The 19243-nt window shown below is 33.2% G+C and overlaps 2 protein-coding genes across 2 annotated transcripts; both read right to left on the bottom strand.

The window, feature by feature from the left end:
* Window positions 1-384: 384 nt before the first annotated feature.
* Window positions 385-7890, bottom strand: LOC137818354 (serrate RNA effector molecule). The gene is made up of 12 exons (XM_068621722.2): window positions 7280-7890; window positions 6109-6233; window positions 5420-5468; window positions 4263-4337; window positions 4089-4163; window positions 3918-3965; window positions 3669-3737; window positions 2735-3538; window positions 2601-2646; window positions 1293-1546; window positions 1026-1205; window positions 385-630 (listed from the first exon to the last, which is right to left on the bottom strand). Exons 1-12 carry the CDS (start codon window positions 7678-7680, stop codon window positions 570-572), a joined length of 2187 nt encoding a protein of 728 aa, XP_068477823.1. The 5' UTR covers window positions 7681-7890; the 3' UTR covers window positions 385-569.
* A 5525-nt stretch (window positions 7891-13415) lies between these two features.
* Window positions 13416-18803, bottom strand: LOC137829412 (calcium and calcium/calmodulin-dependent serine/threonine-protein kinase). The gene is made up of 8 exons (XM_068636216.2): window positions 17946-18803; window positions 17268-17573; window positions 16257-16311; window positions 15919-16029; window positions 15179-15411; window positions 14451-14658; window positions 14141-14200; window positions 13416-13781 (listed from the first exon to the last, which is right to left on the bottom strand). The coding sequence occupies exons 1-8, from the start codon at window positions 18374-18376 to the stop codon at window positions 13602-13604; spliced, it is 1584 nt and encodes a 527-aa protein (XP_068492317.2). The 5' UTR covers window positions 18377-18803; the 3' UTR covers window positions 13416-13601.
* Between the last annotated feature and the right edge of the window lie 440 nt (window positions 18804-19243).

The following is a 19243-nucleotide window of genomic DNA, read 5'->3' as shown; positions in this document are numbered from 1 at the left end:
CAGAATATGCAGACTGAGAATTGCAAGAAAATAACAGAGCTATGAGAAAAATACAGAATACAAATAAAAAGGTCAGGAAGAAAAAGAGAGTTCCAAATTCAAATTTTAAAAATAGTTGTTTATGACTTTCAATTCAGAGTTATTTGATTTCATGTGGATGAAAAATGAGACACGTGTTAAACTTCATTTGGTAAAAAACATAGATGTGAATCTTGTCAGGCAAACTAATTTTACCTCACTCCCCAAGTTGAGTAGTGATAAAACGATTTATTTTCGTTATAGATTATTTTCACTTGAAAATAAATTTAAACAAAATCAATTTTGCAGAATCATGGAAACACCTTCCCATGCGATAGGAAAACTTCCCTACAAAATTAAAGGAAATTGTCAACCCAAAAAACTATATTAGAAGGAAATTTAGTCGAAGAAATATACAGATCAAAATCTAAATTGTAGTACAATTGAAAGTCTATCCCTGGTAACACAAATTTCTCCAACAAATTCACCAAAGACAGAGAGACTTGACCCCAGTAAAATATCCATGTCTATCACTGTCCACCAAAAATCACCTACAAACTCCGATAGTCTATAACAGTGACCTCGTCCTCTGGGGCATCCAGATCTTGATAACTGCTCCACAGAAAAACATGTAATCATAAAAGGTCAATCACAGACAAAAATAACAACTTGACATATCCAGTAAAGTGCAAATAAAAAATTTGATATTTTTTTGTTTACTGGGGTATGTTTCAGAGCTCTGCTAGTTTACAGAGTGCTTTTTCTAAATATTCTGTCAAGGAAAAAGAATTTTCTCCAGAAAACGAATATTCCTTTCCAAAAACAAATAGGGGCACTCTGTCAAAGTATCAAATCATGAACTAATCAGATGAGCACCAAAGTGACACTATGAATAGATAAAAAGGGCTTAAAATGGATTACGCACTGATAAGAAGACACGAGGGAAGTAACTTAAGAGGAGATAGCATACTACAATATCTAAACAAGGGTTTATGCAGAAGATTAACCTTCGCATCCGCCGAGGATCTGGTCTAAAGTTCGGAGGAACGGCAATTATTGGTGCTGCACCACTCATATGAGGGCCACCCCGCATCTTTCTTCCAGAGGCATCATATGATGGTCCTCCTTGATCTCTTAACATCTGCATTGCAACTTCTGGGGGAGCAGGAACGAAGGGTCCCAAAGGCCTGTGGGTTGTAAATTATATAATCAATCAATCGCTAACCAAGTCTTAAAATATCAAAGTGGAAAGAAAATGAGAACGGGAAACCTACCCAGCACCAGGAACAGGCATCAACACTGGTGGAGGGGGTATATCTGAGGCAAATGGAGGTACACCTGCCCCTGCATAAGAATCATACATTGTTTCATCACGGTTTCCCATCTCAAGTGACTGTCTTTCATTGGATGGGGAGTTATCAGGCCTATCTCCATTCATTCTGTCATTTCGATCATGGTCTCGCCTATTACCGCGATCATCTCTCAATCGGCCCTCAAGACCTAATCTTCGTTTCATGGGCCTGTCCCTCTGAAATTTGAAAAAAAGAAATTAAAGGAACATGAGAATCTGAAACTCAGAACCCAACTCATAAATCCTAAGGTTTGATTCACTATATTATTTACACTCAAGCATACATAATATATAATAGATTTTTTTTGAAAAATTCACTATTTGACATGCTGTGCAGAATTTATCTACAATGCTTGCCAATCAAGCATAAATGACTACCAGAACCTAAATGCCAAAAGGTTCTCACAACTACAGTAGTCGATAGTACATAGCAGTAGGGAAAACACTAGCAGGATACCAGGAGTAGGATGTCCATTGTTCTGTTTTCTCTTTTATATATAATTTTACATTACATATAGTTTGTATTATATCACCATTTAGTTTATTATATTATTATATAGTATGCTTAAAATAGTTTCTCTATTTTTTAAAACTATTATCTTTTTATCATTATTACATACTTTTAAAATTCTTTTTAACTTATTATATTATATATTATCCTTATATAGTTTGGATATTTTAATAGAATTATATTTTGTATTATTATTGTATGATTCTTTAGTTGACTATATATATATATATATATATATATATATATATATATATATATTATGTTTTACACTTAAAAGACTACTGAACTCAATTTGAGACCCATTATCTTGCGCTACCCCTATCTATGAAGTGAAAGTGAAATGTCTCTTTGGAAGCTGATGACAAAGATGGAAGTGAGCAGTCAGCAATGGCAAGAGACAGGGGGTCTGGAAGATGAACAAGGAAGAAGTCTTGCAGAGCTTTATCAGCAACAGCAAATGGAGGGGGCGGCAACCAAGCCTGCAAACTGCTGCAATATTCCATGAATGGCACCACAATGACTGTGAGAGCCAAGCGCTCTGCAACGATTGCCTTAAGTTAGGGCTGCAGGGGTTTCTCTACTCTGCCACCCCATGATCACTCGTGACTGACTCTTATGCTCACAATCCAACCATAAAGATAATATTTTCAAATCATGCATATTTAGTTCATAAAGTCTTCTAAATATAAGCTTATGTTATAAACAAAATCAGCAGTATACCTGAGATTGCTGCATTATAGGTGTCCCACCAGGAGCATCTGGATCACTGCAGCAAAAGGCAACAGTAAGTGATATTTCACCAAAAAAACTTGCAAGAATAACCCCGGATGAAAGAAGCCACTTTTATTACTTACTTCATGTAATTTTGAAAGTAGAGATCCTCTCGTACTTTGGTAGTCTGTTCCATAACAAGCTCTGGGTGTTTGAGCTTCAGGTGCTTGTGCACAAATTCAGCAGCATGAAAAAGCTTTGTGCAGCCCTTAGCTCCACATCCATACTTCCATCCATACTTTTCATCCCTAATTTTTCTAACATATGGATCCAATACTTCCATTGCTGCAGCATCTATCTTCTCCTTAGCAGTCATTATTTCCAAGGGATCCAGACCATTCAGCCTTCCTTGCCAAAATAAGTCAAGCTTCTTCTCCCAATCAGACCCCGATTTACCTGTTTCTTCATGCCCTGTCCCTTCCGGTCTCACATGCCTAAATCCCTTAGCCTCATTAGTCTCAATCATGCCATAATAATCTACACCATGAATCCGCCAAAGAAAAGTTATAAGTGTATCCAGAAGCTCGACACCTTCTAAACCCTTAACAGATGTTAGGCCTCGTATTATTACTATGGGGCCCACAGATCCACTGTGTGCCTTGTCATCATTTTTATTGTGATCACTGCTGCTGCACAAAATATTATCTTCAATCCCTTTTTCTGCATCAAGCTTACGGACAAGGACCTGAGCCTGTTGAACATCTGCCTGTATCCTTCTTGGTTCAGAACTGATTGGGTGAGCCTTTGGAGCAGCTGAGAAATCATTGTCTTTATTAGATCCCCTTCCATGCCGTCTTCGTTTACCTCCAGTGTCTCCTTCCTCCTCTGAATTTGGCTCACTAGCTTGCCCTGATTTACTGGATATAGAGGCATCCAAACCAGGATTTCTGCATTGTACATGATACAAATTATGTATCATTGGTGGATACTAATGGAAAAAGTGAAAGCATGAAGTAGAAGAGAAGAGAGAGACAAACATATATGAGAGCAAGAGAAAGAGAGAGAACAAGGACATACAGTTCCAATGTTCCACTCTGTAAATCAAGCAAAAAATCCTTTGCTAGCTGCCGAGCATTTTCATTCCTCCTATAAGATCATGAACCAGACAATTTTAATTCCAATTTAAATGTCTTGATAAAAAACAATTAATCCACCAGCCTATCTAATAACCACCCCACAATGAAAAAAAAAAAAAAAGGCCCACCAATATTAACATTACAATATATACCATGCCTAATTAGGCAGAAGTTGATAAAAAAAACTCACCTTTCAATGACTGTAAGCAAATTTGTTGGATGATATTTATCCTTCAACCTGAAGTTAATGAAATAATGAAAAGAACATTATATCAGTTGATCTTGAGAATATATGGTCACTTGCTTTTCACAGTAAACATTTCAAAGATTGAACAATTTTAAGGAGGAAGAATAAATATACCACTCCTCATCCTTATGGGCATTAAAATAAGCTCGTTTTTGGGTTGAGATGTACTCTGATTTGTATTCTTGATACCTAGAAAATCAAATCGCCAAAAGCCATTTGTCAATGAGCATCCCAAAAAAGCTTGTTACTTTAACACGATACAAAAATATATTATTCTCCAAAACTTACCTTCGCTCTGCTTCAGCTGGTAGTATATCATCCTCAAGCTCCTGAATGAACTGCTTATAGGACATCAACCCCTCCCTGATATGACTCGCAAATATCTTAATGTTAACATGTTTTTTCCAAAAAATCTATTGTCGGAGTAAAATAAAGACAACATAGAATCATTAAACAAGTAATGACATAATCATGTGTTACTCTAACTATTTATTAAGAAAGCTCTAACTTGAAGAGACTTGGGTGTAGAAATGTTACACGATCCAATAAGTGGAAAGAAAAAATAGTTTGAAAAAAAAAACAGATCAGAAAAATAATGCAAGATAAGACTAATGTGCTGAATTCTCCAAAACTTTTATAGATACAGCATCTTCAAAGATGGCCTAATGAGAAACTCTTTTATCAAAGGTAATAAATTATTATTTTTGAATGTGACAAAGAGCATGCAATGTCAACAGTAGCATGTAGTACAGATCTTCAGTTTGACTTGGTAGGTATATTCAAATTACAAGTATAGCTACGAAAACTTCTATGTAAACTGTTAATGATCACTTCAGCTAATTTACAAGGCTGGTTCAGAAAATTAGTGCTTAAATTGGATATCGACTAATTTACAGGGCAGGTCTAGAAAACTATTACTTAAATTGGATATCAACTGATTGAGATGGGCAAACTGTCAAGAAAAGATGGTTATAAGTGGCTTTATCAAATTTTATGCAGAAATATGTACTGTTTCAAGAGATAGGCTAATATAACCATGGAGAGCAGTAGAAAATCTTAAGAATACCAACCATGACGAGGCTAAAACAAAAAGAGATGAAGAATTCCACAGTGAAACTGTTGTAACTAAAAATGACAAAATAAAAGGAAATATTTGGTTTATTTATATTATCTTTCCAGTATGTTTATGCCAAAAATTAGAAAAATACCACCTTGTTTTTATTCTATTTTTCACCATTTATATAATTAACACCAAATCTATTGCAGAGGGTCCATAATCTCAATACGGATATCTCATCTTGGCCTTGTCAAATTGTTTCAACTGCAGCCACCCTTTAAAATGTGAAGTAAACATGTTCCCCCATTTGTAAACCCCTTAACAGCACACCAATTGCAAGTAATATTTATTAATTAGATTTGGATAACAAAAAAATTACAAAGCTGACCTTTGGGCACCACTTTGCATGTCTCCATAACCACGATTAGATTCTACATCTGCAAAAGTCAAAAAGGAATATACCAAGGTCAAAAACATAGAAGCATGTAAATGTTGCCTTTATCTGAAAAACATAATGTGGATACATAATGCTGGTAGGTAAGAGTTTGGATGTCATCAGAATTTCAGTTAATTGGACAACCATAGATTAACATTCATAAACAAAAATTAGGCTTTTAACAACAACAAAAATTAAAAACATAGGAATTGAGATATGTAAGACAAATACCAAAGATATGGGGCACACAATGAATACAAATATAGGGTCGGTAAGCATGTGTTTTATGAGGAGAGGAGTAGGGGGCATAGAGAAACAATTTCAACCAATAAAACATGGTGAAGCCCATTTTGGTTGATTTATGGACTATACACATGCATGTCATTAAATAAAAAACAGAATTATAATCTGAAAAGGCCAATTCATCAAACACCATAGGTAATAGCATTCAATAATGAAAACATGAAATCTAATAAAATCAAAATCAAAAATATTATCCAAATGTTTTTCCTCATGCTAAAGTAAGGAGACAATGAAAATACTAACTTACAAAACAATTAAAACTAATGAGATGCTAAAATGGGATTTATGGGATATAGGAAAAATGCTTGTATTGTACTTATTAGAAATTATTGACATACCAGAAATCCCATTCTGATACCCCCCTGCAGAACGTGGTCCAAACCTACCGTAGGACTTCTCATCTGCATAACCACCTCTTCCACCCATTCCCCGTTCATAACCACCATAATAATTATATCCATGTCTGCAATAATCAGAAGATGTGGTTAAAGAAAAATAAGCACACAAAAAAGATGCAGGACAAGAAAATGGATGAAGCAGAAGTAAAGGAAAGAAGGAAGTTAGCAAAGAGACACAAAAACATGTTAAGCACGTTACCACAGATTTTCATTATAACATGAGAAGTACAGAAAAATATCCTACCCAGTCTTACGTTTCTCAGAGAACAAAAGTATGCCAGGAAACCATATGTAACACTAAATCCCTTCATGTGGAAAAAATATTCTCAACTACTCACCGTAACAATACTGTAAATTATATTATTCAACAGCTGACACAAGAAATCATAATAGATAGGATACCGTCAGCTTCACTAGCATTATTACACTGAAACTATACTACATGTAGTGCACATCAGAACTACAGAAGATACAACAATACTTCTATCACAGTAACTACAATTTCTATTATATCTTTCATAGAAGAAATGCCCAATTCCAATAAACCCCAGATTCCAACAAGACAACATTAAAAAAAATTATAAGTTTAACATGATCTTTTTACCTTCAAAACAGAGACTACAGTCTATTAGAAGAAGAAAAATTGCAACATCATGAAAGAAAATTATTAAAAAGGTGCAAAAAAGTTTTGTAAAATACATAAAAATATAAAATTCCCTCTCAGAAATATTTCTCTCTTAAAAAACACTTTTCTCACATTCAAGGTTTTAAGAAACAGTTGACGACCTCAATTTCAGCCTCGACATCAAGGTTTTTGGAGTCTTTGCAACCACAATTTCCCACAACATGAAGGATTTTTAACGAAACCATAATCTCAACCACACTTCAAAACCTTCTTCACGTCAATCATACAACTATCACTGTCATTAGTTACAAACTGATTCGTAACACTTTTCACAAAAAGCGATTTTTGCACCAAATGGCAGTTAACACAGACTTCACATTTAAGAGTTCCTGGAAACGTCTAATTCTAAAAGCACAGCAAGTAGCCAAAACAAGTCAATAAAATGAAATTCAATTCCCACAATCATACAATGACGACAAATCCTACCTATCATCAGGTCCATAGCCGCCGCGAGGACTCCCCCGACGCGACCGCTTGTACGGCGGAGGCGACCGACGCGGTGCCGGAGAATACCGCTGGTCGCGGTGGGGAGGGCTCGGGCTACGTCTGCGCTTGAAATCCCTGTCCCTGTCCCGGTCTCTATCTCGCGGCGGCGACGCGTTGCGGTCATAATAATCGCCGCGGCGGTTGGGAGGGCGATCGAAATCCCTGTCGTCTCTGCGATCCCTTCGCCGGGGCGGGTAATGCGACGGCGGTGGCGGGGGAGGAAGGTCATCCGCGGCAGGGGTTGGCTGAGTTGGAGGCGGCGGCGGAGGAGGAGGAGGGGGAGCGGCGGAGGAAGGGGATTTGTCGAGGGATTCTGGAGGCACATTCATAACCTCGGCCATTGGGATTCGGAAAACCCTAAATTTAGGAAAAAGGAGAAAGGAAGTGAAAGAGAACGAAAGCGTGAGGAGATTCGATTTGAGTGAGAAATTGGAGTGAAAATGGGGTTTGCGTTCGAAGGAGACGATGACGATGATAACTTTTGCGTTTTCTTATTCACTACACTGAACCTTGCTACCAATCTTCTAAATTATTAAAATAAATTTCAGTGTAAGAAAATAATAGGGTAGAATATTATTAATTAAATTTGAGGATTTTTTTATTTTCTTTTTTTCAAAAACCCGTGCCTTTCTTTCTTGAATATTAATTAAATTAATTAATATATATTAAATTTGGGGATTTTGTTCATCATGTTTCAGCCATGCAAGAAAGAAAAACAATTACCGAATTATATAGACCATTTGATTAATGGACAAATTATTAATTAATATAACATTTAAATTTTACATTTAATCTTACAGTATTTTTTCTTTTTTTTTTCTATTGAGCTTTTTGCGGCCTTTTAACATTCAAAGGTAGGAAAGAAAAAAGGGGGGAAATTGTATAGCTAAGTTAATCACATTTTCTAATTCATATATTTTGGACATAACATTGTAAAACTAGTATCATTAAATTTTATAGGTGGAAATCAAAAAGTGAAAAATTAAAAAGAATAACAAAATAAAATAATGGAAAATATGATTATTTAGATTATATATAAAAGAGAAAAAGAGATTAATAACACCAAGTTTAGGAGAAATTTAACTAAAAATGACTAAAGTGTTTGATGGAACTGATGGAAGCAGAAGACTTGTGGATTTATGGAGGAAGCACCGAATGACTGTGGAGGTTTAGGGTTTGGGCATGAGTTTACAAGGTGCAAAGGTTAAGAAAGAGGTTATGTCAACTTTCTTGAATTTCTAAGAATGCAAGAAGCACGAGAGAGACTTTGATAGAATGTGCTAAGAATTTTAAAAATATAATTTCATATATCAATCAAGTTTGAAAATGACAAGAGAGGACTCTCTTATTTATAATCTAAGAGACTCTAAAAATGACTAATGAATTCTCAAAAACTCTTTTCACTCCTAGCATGCCATGTGATAATCCTATGTATAGAAAACTCTTCATTCTTAGCTTACCATGTGACAACCCTTTTACAAGGAGCTCTCGTTTCTAGCTTGTCATGTGACAATCTTATTTACAAGAAATTCTCCATTCATAGCTTGTCATGTGTCTTTGAGTAATTTAAAGAGTGGAAGGAGGCGCCTAACTTCATAAGGATCTTGAAGAGTCATCATGCAAAGCAAAGAAGGCGCCCTACGTAGTCTTGCTTGGAGAGAATAATATTCTTATTCTAAGGTTGGCTCCGAAATACAAAGCTAAAAAATACTTATTCTATTATTTACATTTTATACAAAAACTAAGACAACTATTATTTTTAGATTCTTCCAAGTTGAATCTTTGCTCCTAGTTGGGAAGAATGATGGTTTTAGCAAGGATGGTCCTCCATCAGTGTTCTTAATTTAAAAATATATTAGATTGAATGTTATTTTTAATGTGTGTTACAAACCAAATAACACTTATAAAATAATAGTCAATTATCTTATACTTTGTCATATATATGATTATAACATCCTCAGTTATCTTATTTAATAATTATACCATACAATTTAATATATAGGTATATACATATAATTTTCATATTTATAATATTGCATTACAAATATTATCCCTTTATATAGGATTTTCAAATATATACATTAAAAGACAAAAACATTTTTTCTTATTTTCTATGCTAATTCCCAAGCTCCTTATTGTTGAGATTCATCATGCATAGTAAAACACAATCGTTACAAATTTTAAAAAACAACAAACACCACAAGAAACACAAGGTAAGCTAGTATTTTGAAAACTTTTGATATAACTTTAGATTTCAAGAAATACAATCACAAACATGTGAATCATCATATTTCATCCAAATTTAATTAATACAATCATAAACTCATGAATAATCACATTTAATTCATTTCCATGTACTAAACAACCAAGTCTCTACAAATATCTCATGTTCAAAATTACTCATGCAAGAAATTCACTGGCATCCACACATAGACACTTGACTCTACTTTCGGAAGACTCATGCATTGATTCAGACTAAAAGATTTGCATTTGTCATACTATCCACGTTGTGAAATCCACAAGCCACTTATACATATAAATACTAATAAGTGTCAGTGTGTAGTATTTATAATTGAGAAAATTGAACACTTTGGAACCTAATTGTTGCTTAATGTTAGAAAATTACCCTAATCTGAGAATTATTGATTCCGATTATATATTTTGAACCAGGAAACAAATGAAGAAATTTAATCTCAATTTTTGTGTAAATTTCATATGAATATGAAGCATTAAAAGAAAGAAATCAAAGACTTAAATGGACCACAAGGAGTAAAGAAGGAAGATTTAAAGGAAGCATCTCGCTCAAGCTAGAAGACTTAGCTCAGGCTAAAATTATCCAGATTAAATTAATGGTGCAGTACTAATCTAGCTCAGGTTAAAATTTCTTGCCCAAGCTAAAACAACACCGAATAATATAGCCTAAGCCAGATTGACTCGCTTGAGCTAAACTTCATTAAATAAATTCTGGAACAAAGTTAAAATAGGGGCAGTGGAAAAGAAGTGAGGATTTTAGAGAGAAGTTAGTGAGAGAAAGAGAAAAAGGCTCTGTTTTTAGGAGAAGAACTTGCTCAGATCAGCCCTTCTTATGCAATTCAGATCAAGAATGAAGATTGGAGGAGCTATCATGAGTGACTAAGTGCTTTTAAACTTGGGATTGAATGTAATCTATTTTGATCAAATGTATTCTTGGTGATATATATATATATATTATTCTCTTTTCTACTTGTTCTTAGTATTTTTGTTTCATGCTTATTGCTTGATTTTATATGATTAATGGAGTCTTGATTTTGATCCTTAAATTTGACTGGAAAGTATTTTTAAGGATCTGAAATAGACGAAAATACTTGATAACTTGTAATGCTAGGAATAGATTTCGAGTTATTAATTGCATCATAATTTTGTTCATAAAGCTGAATGATTTGTTAGATATCTAAGGAATCAGTGTTTGAGAAGTCATCTTATGAATTTCATCTGTGAGGAATCAAGGTGAATGACTTTAAATTAAGCATCAATAATAAGTAGTTTTGAGTATTATATATTGTATTATTCCAAAATATAGATGATTAAGATAGACGCAAATCAATCCCAAGTATTTTTTATCTATATTTGATAAGTTAGTTTCATTACTGGTAAAAGTGTTAATTTGGTTATGAACAAGTTTCTACAGTTATTTTCTATACTTTATGAGTTTTATAACATAACTTCTTAATTAGAATTATTCCCTGAGGGTTTGACATTCGTACTTTAAATAGTACTATATTACAGTTGATTCGATATACTTGCCGAGAAAAATCAACAAGCCACGTATACATATAAATACCTAAATCAAATCACTCGTATGACATGATTAATCCATAGGACCTGCCAGACCAATTATTTTTCAAACTACAGATCCAGTCATATGAACATCCTTTAACTCTCACCACATGATTCTAATATACCAGTAGAGTTAGGAGATCACCTTTTAGACAAATTTCTAATCAATGCACATTTTAACAATCTTAACACGATATTTTCTTTCTTGAAAATATTATGTCTCGATCACATTTCACATGATTCATAGTTCTCACTTTACATATCACTCAATTACACAAAAATTTATATTTTTAAAATAGTTAAAGAATATCAACAATAATCACATAACATTTAAAATTTAACAAGTCAATTGAACATATAACTAGTATTTGCTTTACATTTTGATAAATTTTAGATTTACTTGTTTTAAATACTTAAGTTGCATGAATTTAATCAAATATATGCCTTAAAAAGTTGTAATCCTTTATAATTTAAAAAAATGATAAATTTTCAATAGATTTAATTAAATTTCATATAAATTATTGAGAAAGAACAAGAGGTAGCTAAATGAAAATGACTAGTGCTAAAAATTTGGCTCGAGCTTAGGGAATTTGAGCTTGAGCTTAGGATACCTACACTAAGCACATGATGTTGGTGTTGAGCGCAGGGTGTCAGTGCTAAGTCCAGGGTGTTGGTGCTAAGCGAATTTAAGGTAAAGAACACCTAAAAAATTGCATCCCAATTCACTTGAGTAAAAAAAAATTGCACTGAGCAAATTTGACGATGAGAGCACCCCAAATACTGCATCTCAATCCACTTGAGTGTAGGGAAATTGCATTGAGCAGACCTAGGGCAAACAACAACTATAGCTCGTTTAAAATCACAATTTGACAATAAAAGCCAAGAATAAACTTCGAAATACATATCACAATAAATTTAAATAGTCAACCATTTATCCATTTATCTAAACTCTAAACCATTTTCATAAAGTAACATCTATTTCAATAAACAAAACAAATCCTGCAAGAGAATAAAATCATTTTCAACACTTATCTAGTGTTTGATTTTACATTATGTTTGTTTTTTCTTTCCATATTTTCTTCCTTTTGTTTTACATTGTTTTACATTCCAAATTTTTTCATGGAGTTCAAGTACCTTTATAAGGAACACCATGTTCATGTCATCTTTCCACCATTTCCTACATATGGTTTCTTAGTACAATGTAAACACTTATTTCTTAATTTTAATATTCACATTCTTGGTCCATTTGTTTTGTTATTTGAAAAAAAAAATGATTTTTTTTTTGTCTTATGAGCTCATTTTTTACATTGTTCTCTTCTTAGGGTGTGAGTTTAGTTTATGTCATTCACACAACAATAAGAGCTAGAGGAGGAAGTGAAGAGGGGAATGGCTATAGAGAGATTGATGGAAACCTTGATAAAGATATTAAAGGGAATGATGTTTTAAGAACCAATTTTGATGTCTTCTTATAACACCAAAGAGTGAACCATAATTTGTTTTACTCTCACAAGCTTCAAAAATAGATTAACAAATGATACTTTAAATAAAAAAAGGAAATAGGTAAACATACCCTTTTGCCTTTACATGCTAAGTATCACCAATTTTCTTCATCATGAATAAACTTATTTGTTTCCAATACCACAAGCAAATTGTTATTATTGCAATATTTCAACTCTTAAAAATATTTTGAATGCTTATTATTTTTTAAATATTCTTAATAGATAATTGAAAAATAATTTATTTGACTCTAATATTGAGAAAAATTATTATTTTCATTGAACCTAAGTTAAAAAAAATGGTACACAATTAAAATTTTGATTTTAAACTTAGTAATTATTATGTGATAAACAGTTAATCTAGGATTAGTGAGAATAGATTGCTTCCAACAAATTTCTTGGAACAATTAAGAAAAATATAAAATACAAAAAGAAATTAGAAGATAAACACTTTAATGATGTAAGTAGTATTGACTTTAATGATGTTCAGATAATTTTTTTATGAACCTTCAAATTCTGAAAAGGACAATACTACTTAAAATATATTATTGACTTTAATGATATTATTTCAATGAGTTGAAGTTTCGATTTATTTTTTAATTATCATTTTCAAACAAACAATTGATATCTGGTGACTCATTCTTTACTAGTAACATACTACTTTGCAGAATCTAACTGTTTTGAAGAATTATTTTGTAATAGTTTTCTGTATATACTTTGTTGATTATCTTGTTGGCTTTGTGATCTTAACTTTGAGACTGATATAACATAAGAAAGCAGAAATTTTTTCATACTTAATTAACATGAGTCTAAGCAAAAGTTAGATGGAACAACATCAGTGTATAGTCCTGGAATAGTGTTTTTTCCTACAGTGTGAAGGGACAAAAAGGACAAAAATAGTTGTGCATGGTTGATAACAATAGCATATAGATCAATGGAAATTTGAAGAGTTAAGATTGTGGTCTTAGAGAAGAGAGAAGAAGGTCTTGCAAAGAGCTATCTCTCTGCATGGCAGCTTTGAATTCATCAAAGGTAACTTTTCCATCACTGTTGGCATCCATTCTGTCAAATATCTCATCCAGTTTCCCAGGTTCAGTGATATCAGCAGGTAGACACTCTTCTGGTAAAGCCTGTTTGTTCAGTCAATATTACAGACAGTATCATCAGAATAATAACTCACATGTCAAGGTTAAGTAAAAACAATTAACTATGATTTTAGTTCATCCAAACTTAAGTTTAGTTTTCATTAAAAATATGATTTCACTAGGAAAACTTAAGAACTTGTTTCTGCTATATCTTAAAGAAGTTGCAGATTCTTAACATATCATAAATCTTTGTATTAACCTTGAAATGAAGTTTTAGAACTAAAATAGTAATTTGAAATTTCATACTAATACCATTATTTTTAAATCATAGAAACTACAATTTGTCTTGTTCAACAATTAAGAGAACTAAAATATATTGTATCCTCAAAAAGAAAGGACATTACTCTGAGCATGGATGCTACTTCTTCCTTGGTGATGCACCCTGATCGATCTGTGTCATACATCTGTGGTTAAAGAAATTAGTGAGGCAAATTAGCAGCAGATTATTGTAATTCCTTACAATAAGTAAAATAAAAGTCATATTAAGGATCCATGATTTTTATAGCATGAGTGTGAAATTTGTTAACTAATTCAGAAATTCTATTAACATGGTATCAAAGTTTTAATCGGTTTTGTTAGGTTGAGTTTGTCTGATACTAAAATTTTTTGCCTGTTCTTGTGCTGAGAATATATCAGCTTTGTGAAAAGCCAAACCTGGAAGCACAAACGGAGAGCATCATCTCCTTTGGAGTTTTTGAAGCTGGAAAAGCCACAAAGTATCTCTCTCATGTCAACTGTTCCATCACGGTTGTTGTCAAACAAGTCAAATATTCGTGGTGCTAGAGGGATCAGTGATGGCATATTCATTGCTTTCAGCACCTCTTCAAACTCAGAGAGAGTGGCATTGTCTCCATTCACACATCTGTTAATAGCCAACAGCATTTTCTTTTTCAGTTCAAAACTGTCAAAAACAACTACTGCATGCAAATATTTGGTTGCATATCAAATGGAAGAGTCAAATTGGAGTATGTTTGGGTTAAAGTTTAAGAACAAACTCTCCTTTTTGCAAAGCAGCTCTTCATTTTCAAACAAAGTTTGAAGACAAAATGCAGTTTACAAATGAACTCTACTGAAACGGGCTCTGATACCATATTAGTTCCGATACCATATTTTAAAAAGTGTACTTTAAACATAATTCAATCTTACAGAACTAATGGCTCTGGCCTAACTCAACCTTGCAAACCTGACTTTAAATGGTTCTGATACCGTATTAAGAAATGAATTTTAAGCATAATTCAACCTTATCAAACCGGCGAGATTTGCACTCACTTATATACTATGAAATCTCTTTATCAACTAGACGATGTGTGATATCCAAGAGATGTGTTTACAAAAATTAGTTATGGTGCCTAAAATTATTGAGGAAAAATAGGAGTACTTACATTTTCTTAAAATTTATCCTGAGGTTTTCAATTTCCTCTGCTGTGAGATCATGTGTTCCCACCAAGGATTTCAGCTTTTTGGTTCTGAGGAAGATTGTGGAGCTCCAAACACTAGCAATTGCAGCTGCACGCAATTTGCGTCTTGCGTTGAAGCTCTGCAATCTTGAGACAATCTCAGGGTCCATTGCATCATCCTTGGCTTTGTCACCTACCACCCATGGATGACTCAGAAGCTGTTCCAATCCAACACATAGAATGTGTTAGGGAGTTATTGTTCTCTCTGACAATTTAAATTCAAAGATGCAAAATGTTGAACAAATACTAACACTAATAAGTGGTTATTAGTGTTTAGGAGAGTTTTAGTAGCACATTCTCTAACACATTTTTTCTAAAGTAATTTTTGTTGATTGAAATTTATTAGAAACTACAAAAACTATGATGTGAGCTTGTCAGATAAAAAATAGAACCTACAAAAATTTGTGATTTACAATAAATTTCTGTCAATAATAAAAAGTGTGTTCCAAAGGGCCTGTTTGTGTTACTAACACTCTTATTTTTTTCCCTCAATAATTCTTTAAGATGCATAACTTTAGGCTATTTAAGAAAAAAATTAAAGACATGATAGAGAATGAGATTTTGTGATAATTTTTATACAACACATCTTTCATTTCATGCACCAAGAAAAGGAAAAAAAAACATTCTCAATTGAGATTGATGAAGTTGGTAAGAGTGTACTATACATCTTGAGCACTAGGTCTCCTGCTAGGATCTATAGTCAGAAGATCTGAAATTAGCTGTTTTGCTGATTGAGTAATGCCCTTCCATGTCTTCTCATAGAAACTGAAATTCCCCTGTTTCAAAGTATTTGATTTGGTAAGCAAGAACATTATAGAATGGTCACTTGATGGACAAAAGTAATGGATCAGGCACAATGCAAAGGCACAGTGAAGTGCAGATGATGTATTTTTATGTATTTACCACTTTCAAAAGTGAAATTGAAAGTTGTAGCTACTATGACAAACACATAAAAGTTACATTTTGATACATTGCTAATTTTTGCTCTGCCTATGTTACTTACATTCATTATCATTTGTTGTTTCTGGCGATTGGTTTGAGCAATGAAAGGTGGATACCTGCAAAATAGAATCAGGAGGATACTATTGAGTTAATTTCATTGTTCAAGAGAAATATAATAAGCTTCCTCATCTAGTGATATGCCTAGAAGAAAAGATTACAGTGAAGCATATAACAATTGATCAACACAATGCATGTGTTGGAAACTCATTGCATTGAGGAAAATCATGTTAAATTTGCTGAAAATAAGTAAAAACTACAACTACTAACTTCTCAAGAAACATGAAAAATGCCAAAACTGCCCCAAAAGAGCGATGCAACATGTGACAAGTGTGAGTTTAGCGTTACAATAGAAATGGATATAAATTAAATAATTATTAAAAAGTAGACTTTAAGCTTAACTCAATCTCATAAAATCAGTTTTTAAAGAGAGGTTTGCACCCACTTATATACTATGAAATTTCCTAATTTCTAGTCGATGTGGGATCTCCAACAATAATATGGCGACACTACTTGAGAAACAAATATTAGCGTTGTCTAGACCTACGCTAAATGTAATAAAATATTAACTTACATCCACTTTGTGTCTCAATTCTTGACGCAGTATCATTCCTGCAACTTATTTTTTTATTACATCTACTTTGTGTCCCCATTCTAGACGCTAACTTATTATTATTATTTTAATAATTTTTAGTGAGTTAAAAGTCTCCATTGTGAACACAATATTTAACATTTATTTTTGTGTCCAACTTGAGTAGACTTCACCCTTGCTAGTGACTTCTTTTTTATAGTCCCTTTTCGTTGAGAGCTAAAATGGATTTTTGTTGTAGTGTGAGTGGTAATGTTAATCTCTATGGAAATCTCATCCAATTATAAGGTGATACCATATTTTATTTCAATGTCTAGAAGTGATTGAAGACTTTCCCTAATTGGCATCATATGTGCTGCAATTGCACATGGGTGGATGGGGACAGGCAAATTATGAACATGTGAAGGAAAAAAAAAGTCAACATACCCAGAGAGTAAGATGTATAGAATCACTCCAAGAGACCACATGTCACTCTTGGTAGTTATCTTCCCTTGAGAAAGAGCCTCTGGTGAAACATAATCAATGGATCCAAACAAACCAACAACTGGGTCAGTGAATTCTTCAACAGAACTCAATCCAAAGTCCATGATCTTAAGAGGGGAGTCCCTCCTCACATCCAAGAAAAGACAATTCTCAGGCTTCAAGTCCCTGTGCACAATGTTAGCTCTATGAATAGCCTCTAATCCTGAAGCTATCTGGCGAACCACACCTGCAGCTTCAGTCTCTGAGTACCTATCATTGATGCATAGATGTGACTCATATATCAGATACCATACATGTTCTATTCAACAACAATGTGATTACTCTAGAAAAACACAAAACACAATACGTGCATATCTACATATAATAAGCATATTACTGTAATTCTTCTGCATATTATAAACAATGTCACTGCAAATCACTTTCTGTTCTAGACAACTAGGAATTTTGATCTTATTTCTTTCTTAAGAGCATCTAAAAGAGGAGAGTTTTCACTTTTGTTCATATAAAAAACAATGTTTCTGTGTTACATGTAACTAAGTGAGATTTTCACAACATTTTAAAGGACTTGAAGAATACTTCAGATAAATTTAACAAGTGAAACTATAGGTATTTCAGAGGTACCTATCTTGTGCTACAATCCTATCAAACAATTCCCCACCAGAGCACAGCTCCAACACAAGGTGCACTCCATTGGAGTCCTCATACACATCATAAAGGTCAATCACATTAGGGTGTGGTGAAACGTTTTCCACTATTCTCCTCATCACAAGAATCTCATTGGTGAGCAAGGCATCTGAGACTGAGACTTGTCTCCCTGAGGGGAACCCCATCATAGATGCTGTGCTCTTCTCTCCACCCTTTGGTCTTGGAAACCCAGAAGGGTAGCTGGGGTTTGAGGCAGTTCCTGACCTTCTCAGGGTTTTGATGGCTACAAGGCTTTTGGTGTCACTACTTGATTTTCTTGTGCCTTTTCTGACAACAGAAAATCCACCTCTTCCAAGAACTTCTGAGACTTCATACTCATCTGAGAGTATTCTGGTTTCATACCCCATGGTGGTGTGCTGCACACAGAGTCTTGGAAACTAAGGAATCTTGAAGACTCAGAAAATTTGCAGGGACAAGGAATTTGTTTGTAAAAAAAAATGATAGGAGGAGCCTTCAAAACGCGTGTTGAAACGGTTGAGAGTGACATGATAACCTGTTAGAGTTTGTGCATTAGTTTATGGCATAAAAAATGATACAAATTGAGATAGGGACAAGAGAAAAAACAATGTGGCTGGTAGAAGGTATATTAGAAGGGACAAAGAGAGAGTCAACTGCTAACACTATATTCTATGTTTAATGTTTCCATGTTCACCATTTAGCCACATTGAGATTAAAACTGTCTCAAGATCATAAGTAAAACAAAAGGAAGAAACTAGGATGACTCACTTGGATTTTATCTCAACACTCTCTTTAAACTAAGTAAAATGTTACTATGATAACTGCACACACACTGAAAGACACTTAATGATACCAATCTAACAACTTCACAGTGAAAGTGAAAGATACCAATCTAATTCTAGTTGTAATTTAGTGTAGAGTTGTTAATATATCTTACTCTTAAACTAATTCATATCATGATATTAATTAATTTTCATTTTAATAATTTTAAAATTAACATGTACTTTTAATTCTTGAAAAATTTACAAATTTTGTATTTAATCACTGATATATTTTTTCTTGACTTTTAATCCTTGAAATATTAGTAGTTTTTATTTATTTATTTAGTCCCTATAATTATGTTAGAACTTTTAAGTGAACTAAAAAATACTTTATTTTTTTAAATATTTTTTATCATATCAACCAACATATTTTTTATTATACGAAAATATAAATAATGTAATAGGAGGAACCAAACACAAAATAAATAAAAAAAT

Source organism: Phaseolus vulgaris, chromosome 11 (assembly GCF_051622355.1).
Source record: "Phaseolus vulgaris cultivar YP4 chromosome 11, ASM5162235v1, whole genome shotgun sequence".
NCBI lineage: Eukaryota > Viridiplantae > Streptophyta > Magnoliopsida > Fabales > Fabaceae > Phaseolus > Phaseolus vulgaris.
The sequence above is the reverse complement of the archived record's forward strand: the minus strand, read 5'-3'. Positions and strand labels throughout refer to the sequence as shown.